This window comes from Ischnura elegans, chromosome 5 (assembly GCF_921293095.1).
Source record: "Ischnura elegans chromosome 5, ioIscEleg1.1, whole genome shotgun sequence".
In the NCBI taxonomy this organism is placed as follows: Eukaryota; Metazoa; Arthropoda; class Insecta; order Odonata; family Coenagrionidae; genus Ischnura; species Ischnura elegans.
This window is the reverse complement of record NC_060250.1, coordinates 46,681,223-46,693,214: the sequence shown is the minus strand read 5'-3', so window position 1 is coordinate 46,693,214 and position 11,992 is coordinate 46,681,223. Positions and strand designations below refer to the sequence as shown.

At 41.5% G+C, this 11,992-nt stretch overlaps 1 protein-coding gene across 1 annotated transcript; it reads left to right on the top strand.

Moving 5' to 3' along the window:
* Positions 1–7,079: 7,079 nt before the first annotated feature.
* LOC124158815 lies at positions 7,080–11,749 on the top strand. Its single transcript, XM_046534154.1, has 2 exons — positions 7,080–8,209; positions 11,308–11,749. Exons 1-2 carry the CDS (start codon positions 7,888–7,890, stop codon positions 11,529–11,531), a joined length of 546 nt encoding a protein of 181 aa, XP_046390110.1. The 5' UTR covers positions 7,080–7,887; the 3' UTR covers positions 11,532–11,749.
* Positions 11,750–11,992: the final 243 nt, after the last annotated feature.

Sequence of the window (11,992 nt, the reverse complement as noted above, 5' to 3'; positions counted from 1 at the left end):
AGCTTTCAGTATCTATTTTACAATATGAAGTGATACTTGTGATAAAGAATACTTATACACAATATCACCTCAGCTATGGGGTCTGCATTAATTTAACATCACACTCAGGCATTATAAAACACCCAAAACATCATTTTTTTTGTTTTTGAGACTAAGACACCCAAAATTTTTGGGGGAGACCCCAAAATCCCCATCTAACTGAATCGCATTCCTCCTGGACTACAATTCCCATTTCCCCCAAGTCCAAACCTAGAATTTTCACCAACCTTTGTCACTGTTTCCTAGTATAAAACTCTTTTCAAGGAAAGGGTCCCAGAAACAATAAAGCCTCTGATCACACCAATCTAATGATCTTATTAGTTTCATGGCATTCCCTAAAGTCTTATTTCCGCAAGTGAAATGGGACTAAACCAAAGATCTGAAACAAAGACATCTTTGGGAGCGTGGCAACTATGTATTGCAGTTTTTGCCAATTATGAGTTCGTTTTCAGTGGCAGAAAAAATGGTAATTCAGTGATTATTTGCACACAGCCCTAATTTATGATAACTCATTGTTGATTCGGTTCAGATTTAACATTATTAACCTTTGAATTTTAAGATCACGTAAGGTTTATTTTGAGAGGCTCCATGTATGTTGAGGAAAACTTAATTTCAGAATGCATTATCAGTTCAAAAAAAATACAAGCACTCAATAGTCTACAGGGACTTTAGCTATTTCATACATACATTCGGCATACTCAGGGGGAGTGAGTGCCCAGAGCCCTAGTTCACAATGGGAGAGGACCTCTACATACCTAATTCTCACCCTTCCTGGATGGAAAAGTTAGAGGAGCTCTGCATAGGGGCATTTGAATCATCTAGTAGCACACCAAGAACTAATATTTGAGCTACCGCCAATCAGCAATGAGTGGTAAGGCAAGTAGAGGCTGAAAAGACCTCTCCGAGAAATAACGGCACACTCACATGGAGCCACTACCCAGTTGTAACATTCAGGGAAAATCCCACTGCAGTTGTGGTAGGACTCTGAGTGCTCACTCCCCAAGAAAGCACCCAATTTTTTACTATCACAAGTTAATTAAAATCAAGATTTCAGGATTTTTATTTCCTGAACCCTTCAGCATTGAAGTCAACTTTTTCCTCAGATATATCATGGAATATCATATTAAGTAATACACAAAGATATTGTTCTATCCACTTAATTTTAATTTCACAAAACTCTCCTACACGTGTCTTGATTGGCTTGCAATCATCACCAGTTTCTTTACAAACATCAATACCGGATGATGATTGCAAACCAATTGAAACGCATGTAACACATATTTATGAAATAATAATTAAGGGGACAGTACTATATCTTCATGAATCCCTTTCTACATTATCTTCAAAGGATTATATATTTACCACTGATGGATAATGGGTATTACCAGAGGAGTAATAAATCATTACTCAACTTCCTCACCTGCTTATTAGAGGCCATAAAAAAGGTAGTGGGTGGAAATATATAAATGGCAACTTGAACAAATATTTTGTGATTGGAACTGGAGTGATCAGTCTCTCAAAGAGAATGCTGCCATGTTGAATCTAATGACACCAGTAAGATATATATAAAGGGAAAGGTTAGGGTTGCGATATTAACCTCGCCTCAATCAACACACTTAAGTATTTTCGACCACGTTTATTGCGATGGTAAGCGATACACTTGTTTAATGTCTCTCACGCGAGATAGTCCATCTCCATCGCCCTCTCGTCAGCGTCTCTCTCTCGCGGCGCCTTGCTGGCGCTATCTTCCGCGTACCCTGGCGGCAGCGGCAGGGACCTCAGGGTCCCAGGGCAATGACCTCAACCAGGTGCTGACCTTGGTGACGGCGCTCGTAATGAAGGGCTCCAGCCGTCACCAAGGTCAGCACCTGGTTGAGGTCATTGCCCTGGGACCCTGAGGTCCCTGCCGCTGCCGCCAGGGTACGCGGAAGATAGCGCCAGCAAGGCGCCGCGAGAGAGAGACGCTGACGAGAGGGCGATGGAGATGGACTATCTCGCGTGAGAGACATTAAACAAGTGTATCGCTTACCATCGCAATAAACGTGGTCGAAAATACTTAAGTGTGTTAATTGAGGCGAGGTTAATATCGCAACCCTAACCTTTCCCTTTAGTGGTGACCCCGACGTGATGAAGGGCTCCACCACATATACAAATGCCACGCTGTTTGTAGCAAGCTAGTTCTATCCCTCCAAATGATAAGTTTGGATTCCAAGCTCTCTTCCAGATGAAAAAAATGCTTTGGAGGGTTTTATAGAAAAGGGATACATACATTTAGGGGGTAATTTGCAGGGGCCTTCTATAAGCCAAAGCATCACAAAACTTTCAAGGGGTTGAACCTCCTGCCCCCCCTACAGCCTTGATTTCAGAGTGATAATAAATATAAAATTATTTAATTACATAATTTAAAAAACATAAAAATCTCTACGTTGAATTGAATCACACATTACTGCTAGCTTAAAGTCTCCAAGTGTGTTTACCAGGTTGCAGATAGGTTGACCTCAACATATACAGGTTAGCAGTGATGTAAGCAAGTTGACTGAGCAGTCATAGACAAAAAGCAAAAAATTTCCTCTCAAGTTATTTTTAATGGAGGGAGGATTGAATGCAGGGGTCCTTTGACATGTTGCCGCCAGGGCCCTGGGGTAACTAGTGTGCCTCTGCTTCAGGGGATTTCGAGAGTGATAGTGGGAGCCCTCTCATCATCCCTCTAAAAATAAATTATTTGCACTTGGAGAATGCAAATTATAAGGTTATAGCCACAATTTTTAAGCAACAAAGGTCAATGTTTCATATGAATATCTTTAATTTGTGTCTCTTGGGCTACTGTGCTGCTTGCCCAATAATAGTTACATACTGCTTGGCAGCTTCACTAATATATGCTTCTGATTCATAAATCATGCCCCTACCTTTCATCCTTGATTGGCTTAAACCAGGTTAAGCTGGATCAGAGAGAAATGGTGGATTACAGATAAGCGCTCAGGTAAGAAATAGAAAAACATCTTGGATCAATAAATGGTAAGCGTAAGAAATGAAGAAAAGAAAGCAATAATTAGCTATATGTACTTACAAGGAATAAAATGAAAGAGTTCCACATAATCTATTATACATATGGATGGTTTTCATATAAATGTCTGCTACAAATCTTTTATATTTTTTTTATTTTATAAGTCTTGCAGTTTAGTTTCACTTTGGTAAATATAGTGGATAGATGGTAATTGTTTTATAAGGGGCATATGCCTGTAAAATAAATTCATTATAATTTAATTTTATAAATTATTAGACGTGCTCTTAGGCAAAGGAGGCCAATCATCAAATAGCTATCATATTTTTGCACATGGAAAGATTTCCTGAAATCTCATACAATCTAAATATACATTCAACTAAAGCTTATATTCTACCAATCAGGAATAGGTAAGTAGAGCTTTGATTTTTATATAATTCCCACATCATTTTTTCCACTGTTTCACTATCCAACGAATCAGTGGTGGGTCAAGTGCTGCGGCCCCTCATCCAATAATCTCTAGAAAAATTTAAAAGATCATTATCTTAAAGGTGCTTCTACAGTCAAATTTTATATTTCACCAGGGAAACAAATGAACTTTAAAAATAATTGATGAATATCCAAAATCCACTTCTCTGCACTTATCAGACCTCAAATGCATTATCACTAATTGTATGAGGTATTGCATTCCATTAAGCCAATTTGGAAAGTAATGAACCATCCTCTCAAAAAACAATGGCCTTTATCCATGCCTGCAGCCAATAATGTAAAGTAGGAAGTTGCTTTTGGACTGAGAGACTTTCGAGCCCTTGCAGCAACCCCAACCCCCTCTCTTTTCCTGCAACTTCCTTCTCCTTATTCACTCCTCAAGGAGTCCCAGGGATTTACCACCTATAGTAATCCCAAAGAGTGCATATTCACCCCAAGTGTGTCATTCTGGCAGTGTGTGGCTAATCTCTAGGGTATTGATTCCTCTTTCTAGATTTAAACGCTACTTAAATAGTTATATACTTTAAAGCTGAAAATAATAATTAAAATGGCCTCTCATTCAAATCAAATTTTGCCTATTCCAGATCCAAAGTTAAGCAATGCTGAGCCCACACTAAGGTTGGACGATTGACCATTCATTCCTTAAAATGCTCTTGTCTACTGTATCCAAGTGGTTGGTAGGATAAACATGCGGTTGACAAAATGGAACACAAAAGTGCTAACTAAAAAAAAGCTTTGGAGAACCACGTAAATGATAACCATTTTCGTATATTAAAAGGAAATAGAGAAAACTTTCTTCCCTTTTTTGATTGTGCTTCTTGTCTCAGAGTGGGGTCAATGCTTTCAAGATCTTGCTGTATTTGCTAACCAGCAATGCGTCCCTATTCCTTCACTTCTCATCTCAAATATGTAATAAAATCAAATTACCCGGTTGCGGTAATGTGGGAGGGGGAATAGGGGGAAGATAAGGGAATAGGTGTATAAGAGGGTGGTTTTCCCTCCAATTTTTGGATGCTCAGTCTTTATATTGCAATACTGACATGAATGCCTTTGCGGACAAATTTAAGACAGTGAAGTTGAATATCAGCACAGTAGCAAGCCCAATTTCTGTTCCTAGGTAGCTGAAAAACTCATCATGTTGCTTGAATGTTTTTGCAACTTTCAATGATGTGGACATTCCTTTTCTAACAACTCCAAATCTTTGACCTTGGTATGGGAGGAGTCAAATCCTCACTTTCAAACAGAAAAAAAATTCTTTAATACCTTCCACTGATTTTGCCCTCTCACTTCTTGCTACCATTCATCAGCTAAGACAGTGGCATAACTAGGAATATGCTTTGGGGGGAATGAGGAGCTTGGGGGAGCGACCTCCCCCTCCAGCCAACTGTCCAGGAAAATTTTTGAAAAATGACATGCCTGGAAATACATCTTGTCAATTAAAATTCAACTTTAAGCTGATGCAGTTAATATATATCAAAACTAGACAATTATTTTAAATATTTTTTAATTCCTCTGAGGCTTTGGGAGGGGATTATCCAAAGTAGTGTTCGTGATTGTGCATCTAGCTGAATGCTACTCAATCACACATTCAATGATTAAACCCAAATGTTGGTCACATATTAGAGAGGACTGATTTTTCTAATTTATCTAATTACTATATGCCAGAAATACGTAAGAGAAATTATACTCTTCTTCTCGTGCCACCCATGAACGTAGTAGTAGCGCAGAAATGTGCCTACCTAACCAATGTATTAGTGAAATATACCCAACAAAAATACCGCAAATGCACCCAGTTTATACATGATCAAACTACACGCATTCTAGCAAAGTAATATTCCAGTGGCATAGCCAGGAATTTTGTTCGGAGAAATTTTTTGAAAACAGGGTACTAAGTAATGGGAAGAGGGTTTTTAACTAATTTTAACACTTTTATTTATTTATTTCTTTCTTTATCACATCCCCCGTAAACAGCACATAACGGCCTTTTACAACGAGGGTTTCCAATATTAACCAAGTACAACACTAACATCCATGCCCTGGATAGGGATCACCTACCCAGGCGGGATTCGAACCCACGACCTACGGTTTGGCAGGCGAGGACTTTACCCCACCGCCACCGAGGCCGGCAACACTTTTCATAATCGAAAAAGCTTCATTTGATAGAGAAAAATGTTTTCAATTCATGATTTTTCAATATTTTGTAGTCTTTTATGTAGGAAAATAATTTTGTTTTTATATTTCGTGAGGGAGGGGGGTCCGGACCACCCTCCCCCGTTGCTACGCCACTGTAATATTCCAAAATGGTCTCGTCCGCCAATTTTCTTCGATTGTGCATGAAAAATAAAAAGACCCGCATGTTCCCGTTTTTGGATCAGTCGCCTACCAATCCAACCATTCGGGGTGAAAATCGACCTGTAACCTTCAGCAAATAAGTTGATGACGTCACGAACTCATTCCGAGCGAACATTTCCGAACTCAATCTAAGCTACTACTCGGTCATGTGCATGGGCCTCCAGTGGTTCGTTGTTGTTCACACTCTAATGAGCGATTCTTTCCTTCAACGGAGGGTTGTCTCTGAACGAACGAATGAACCTACGTGTAATGACGTCACCACCTCATGGAAAGTGGTGGCAGCTTTCGCGTTTGTAACATTCTATTCGTGAGAAAATTGTTGAATGCAGAAGATTTTTTTCGCCACAACTCACCTTTCCATTAAAGTCTACCGAATAATTTCAACGAACTGCGATTACGGGTCTGACAAGAAGAGACCTCGTACCTTGCTACGTCTTTTTCAATGTCATATTTTTTCTATAGCATTCGGGATGTCGAACGTTTCTGGGAATGTATTGTGGTTCCATTGAATGGGCCTCATTTCGGCTATAATTAATTATTTTTCATCCAGCATGATTTACATGGATAATTTAAAAATAGCAACCCTTTCAGCATTGGTGTACCCAGCGAGAGGCAGGAGGGGGCAGCTGCTCCCCCCTGGAAGCAAAAATCGCAAATGTCTTTAAGGAAAATAATATTTTTTCAAGCAAATATTTTTTTAAACTAATAAAGAGCTGTTACAGTTTCCTTAAAACGTTGGTTTCATTCACCTTTTCCATGCTTAAATCTTACCTATAACTTGCACAAAAATGGCTTGCCCCCCTCCCCCTAGTTTTGATCCTGGGTACGCCCTTGCCTTTTATAGCACGAAATAGTTTGGTGTTGTGGTATCGTCGTGTATCCCCGACGCGGTGGCCAGGGTTCGCGGCTCCTACATGAAATTATTTTTTTCCTCTTCAATTTGATCATTATTTCCCGGTATCAATTTAATTTTAAAATTTTCAGTAAGCCTATGAAGAAGGATAATTTTTTATCGTCGTAATTGCTTTTAGGTATTTAAGCAGCCTTATTCCGATCTCGGAGATTGGAAGTCTGTACAATGGAAGGGGTAGGTTACCCACAAGCACTATCTTACTTACTTACCGACCAGCCGACATGGCTAGTCCGCCTCAGGGCGCATTCATCAGTGGAACTTCGTCGGCGAAACAGACTGTGATGTATGGTTTTTGTGTGTCACTTGTTTTTTGGTAATTTAAGTGTTGGGGACAAGGTGGCATTGTGTGTGTTCCCGGATATCCGGTGTAAGATGTACGGCCGAATGGCCGCGGTTGTATCGTGGATTGTGTTGAATAAATCTGTGTAGAGTACCGCGTGTGTTTTCAATCCTCCAACGTTGGGTGTAACAAACACGACAGTTGGCGACGACGGTTGGGATAAGTTCATAAATTGTGATTTTTATGAAATGGCGACGCCGTTGGTGACTAATTCGCTTATTGGGCGCATGGACCCGTTTGATCCGGAAAAGGAGGACTTCTCTTCGTACGCAGAACGTTTTGAGCAATTTTTCTTGCTCAATGGCATATCACAGTCAAGCGTGCAAGTGCCGTTATTTATAACTTTTTGTGGAGCGTCCACCTACACGCTCTTAAAAAACATCCTGTTTCCCAAGAAGCCGTATGAGCAGCCTTTCGAAGTGCTTTTGTCTACGCTAAAGTCGCACTTTGCCCCAAAGCGTCTGACAATTTCGGAGCGTTACAAATTTTATTCACGTTCGCAGCAGGTGGGAGAAAGTGTTAAGGAATTCATTATTGCCTTGAAGAAACTGGCAGAATTCTGTGAATTTGGTGACTTTCTTAATGATGCGCTAAGGGATAGGCTTGTGTGCGGACTGGAATCGACTGTGGTGAGGCAGAGGCTTCTGCTAGAGAGCCAGCTAACATTTGAGCAGGCGTGCACGATTGCCGCGGATGTGGAGTTAGCCCAAAAGAGTTCCGCCTTGGAATCGGCGAAACCGCAAGCCGAAGTGGATGCTGTTCGCCGTAGAGTCCCCGCCCCAGACCATCGCCAGCGACCGCAGCAAGAGGCGGCTCCATGGGGGAGAGAATCCGCTCCTGCGCATCGGGGGTCACGGCAGTGGAGCACCCGGCCGAGCAATGGACCTCAGAGGGGCGGTTCTTGTCAGCGGTGCGGCCGTTTCCATCGCGAGGATTTGTGTCCGGCCCGTGAGTGGGAGTGCTTCAGGTGTCATCGAAGGGGGCATTCCTCTAAAATGTGCCGGAGTGGCAATGTCCGCGAGGTGTATTTGGACGAATGGCAAGATGATCAGCCCCATCAATCTACTGAATCGAGGTCAGAGTATGTTCCTCTAAGTAATTCAATTGTTCTTCCAAGAGAAATGGTAACTTGTTCTAACGTGCCCACAGTTAGTTCAGTGTCAGGTAGCGCTCCTGTGATAATTAATATACTTGTAAATGGAATACGCCTAGCTTTTGAAGTTGACAGTGGAGCTAGTGTGTCCCTAATTTCTAAAGACACTTATAAGAGTTTTTTGAGTGGTATTTTTCTTAACAAATGTTCCCTAGCCCTTAAGTCTGTAACCGGAGATCAACTTTGTGTTCATGGGAAAATATGTGTAAATGCATCCCTTCCAGAGAGTGGGAAAAGTAAAGGTCATCCTTTAGAATTGATTGTTGTCTCGTCCAAGGGGAAAATAAAACCACTGTTGGGTCGACCATGGCTGGATGCCTTATTTCCAGGTTGGAGGAAGGTGTTCCTGGGCAGTGTAAATGATGTAAAACAATTGAGTATGGAAATGGAGGGCATGTCCATTTTTCAATTTGAGTCTAAACCTGATCCCCAAGCAAGGGTGTGTGAGTCAATTCTAAATGTAGAAGAAATGGTTTCAAAGTATGTTTACAGGTTCCCTGGTGTTTTTAATGGTAAGAAATCTGATAGCATTAATCATTTTAAGGCAAATCTGGTTGTGAAGGAGGGGGCTACTCCGATATTTCACCGAGCTTACTCAGTTCCATTTGCATTAAAAGCTGAGGTTCAGAGGCAGTTGGAAGAAATGGTGCAGGGTGGGATATTAAAACCCGTTCGCCATTCTGAGTGGGCTTCCCCTATATTGTGTGTACCCAAACAAGGTGGGGGGGTACGAATTTGTGTGGATTTTAAGGTGACACTAAATAAAGTCCTGGTCACTGATTTTTACCCATTGCCAAAACTGGAGGAGGTCTTTGCTTCATTAGCTGGAGGCACTGTCTTTGTCACTTTAGATCTCCAAAATGCATACTTGCAACTCGGAGTGGGTTTGGAGTCCCAGAAGTACCTCACTATAAATACTGACCAGGGATTATTTCAATTTACCCGCCTACCTTTTGGCATTTCTAGTGCACCTGGTATATTCCAGTCAGTAATGCAGGAGATTCTCAAGGGATTACCAATGGTAGTGTGTTATTTGGATGACCTTTTGATCTCTGGAAGGGATTTTCAAGATTGCAAAAACAGAGTGGAAATGGTATTAAAGAGACTGAATGAATATAATGTAAAAGTGAACATTGCCAAATGTAAGTGGTTCTCTAAATCTGTTGACTATCTGGGTCATACTATCAATGCGGAGGGTGTTCGACCGATGGCATATAAAATGGATGCCATTGTGAAGGCTGAACCTCCCAAAGATGTCACTCAGCTGAGGTCTTATGTAGGGATGTTAAACTTCTACCATAGATTTTTGCCTAACCTCTCAAGTGTCATAAAACCTTTGTATAATATGACTAAGAAAAATGCTTCTTGGGAATGGACTGAGGAGTGCAACCGAGCCTTTGAAGATAGCAAAAAATTACTTTTAGGACATTCCTTATTGGTGCATTATAACCCCAAGTTACCCATCGTGGTTTCAGCTGATGCGTCTTCTTATGGGGTAGGGGCAGTCCTAAGCCACATAATTGAGGGTGTGGAAAAACCTGTGCTGTTTGCATCAAGTACCCTGTCGGCTGCACAACAAAACTATTCTCAGTTGGACAGGGAAGCATTAGCTCTGATCTTTGCAGTTAAAAGGTTCCACAAGTATCTGTATGGCCAGAAGTTCACACTCATCAGTGATCATCAACCCCTTCGCCATATCCTTGCTCCTGATAAGGGAATACCGACTGTTGCAGCTGCAAGACTTCAAAGGTGGTCAATTGTTCTAGCTGCTTATAAATATAAAATAGAGTACCGTAAGTCTGCCTTAATGTGTCCTGCAGATGCACTTTCTAGGCTCCCCATTTCCTCAGAAGACTGTATTGAAAATGTACTCAGTGTGCTCCCCATTAATTTTCCATTGACCTACAGTGAAGTTGCTGAAGAAACTGCCTCAGATGTAGTTCTAAGTAAGGTTATGGAATTAACTAAGCAAGGTTGGCCACATTTTGTTGAGGATCATGCTATTGCTCCCTTTTTCCGACGAAGGTTTGAAATTTCTTTGGAAAATGGCTGTCTTCTTATGGGCACCAGGGTAATTATTCCTAAATCCCTGCTGGAGTCAATTTTGAGATTATTGCACGATTCCCATCCTGGTATGGTAAGAATGAAAGCTTTAGCTCGCTCAGTTTGTTGGTGGCCAAACATGAATACGGATATTGAAGATATGGTCCGTAACTGTGAACAGTGCCAGGTTTCAAATTTTAGACCAGATTGTTCAGCAAATGTAGCCTGGCCTATGGCTGATGTTTGGTGTAGGTTACATGTAGATTTTTTTGTAATACAGCAGAAATGTTTCCTTATTGTGATTGATAGCTGTACTAAGTGGATTGAAGCCTTTTATATGCCATATGGGACAAATTCCCAAAAAGTGTGTGAGCATTTAAATAATTTGTTTTGTACTTTTGGTTTCCCTTTGCAATTAATGTCTGACAATGGCCCACCCTTTGATTCCAAACATTTTATGGAATTTTGTAAGTCAAAAGGCATTGAGGTCCTAAAGTCACCTGCCTACCACCCTCAATCAAATGGCCTTGCAGAAAGGGCAGTTCAGACCATTAAGAAAACCCTAAAAAAGGAACTGAGCTCTAGTACGGCAGACAGCAAAAACATTCAAGGGGTTCTTAATAAAATTTTGTTTTCTTACCGTACCACCCCCCTTTCCTCTGGTGGGTTAAGCCCATCCGACTTAATGTTGAAATTCAAACCCCGCACCCTCCTCTCATTAATCAAACCTCGGTCCCCCCTTCCCCTTATTCATAATCATGAGTATCCAGAGTATAAGGAGGGGGAAGTGGTACTGGTGAGAATAAAACCAAAAAGTGAACCGGTTCGGGGGATTATTCAGAGAAGAGTTAGCCAAGTGATGTATAAAGTGAACATTGGAGGTGAAACTCGGCTAGTCCACATGAACCAAATTAAATCCTTGTCATTACCCTATGTCACTTCTAAGTATAAATACACCTTGGATTTTCCATCTCCAGGAGCACCAGCTAGATACAGGGTGGACTCACCATCTCGACCTCCACATTCCTCATTGGAGACCCATAACTCTACCCTGCCAGCATGCCTGTACCCACTGATTCCTGTCCTGTCTCCAGCTACCAGTCCTGAAAGCATCCTCCACGACCAACCTCGGGATACCACCTTCAGTGAGCCTCGTCGCTCCTCTCGACGAAGCAAGGCACCTGTACGCCTTAACCTGTGAGGCTGAAGGGAGGGTTTTTGAAACCTAGCAGGGGAGGAATGTGATGTATGGTTTTTGTGTGTCACTTGTTTTTTGGTAATTTAAGTGTTGGGGACAAGGTGGCATTGTGTGTGTTCCCGGATATCCGGTGTAAGATGTACGGCCGAATGGCCGCGGTTGTATCGTGGATTGTGTTGAATAAATCTGTGTAGAGTACCGCGTGTGTTTTCAATCCTCCAACGTTGGGTGTAACAAACACGACACAGACCTGACGCAATTTTGGAATGAAATTCAAGTCTGTACAAGTTTTGACATATAACATATTCTGAGTGACCGACCCCAATAATAGGCCTTCCATATTGGGAGGTATACATTCTCCCTTCTCCCTCCCACACTCTTTCTACACTCGTCTAAACGCACGTTTTCTATCCTCGCTTCATAAAATTCAAGGCAATGGTCCTTGGAGTATATCGGGCGTACGG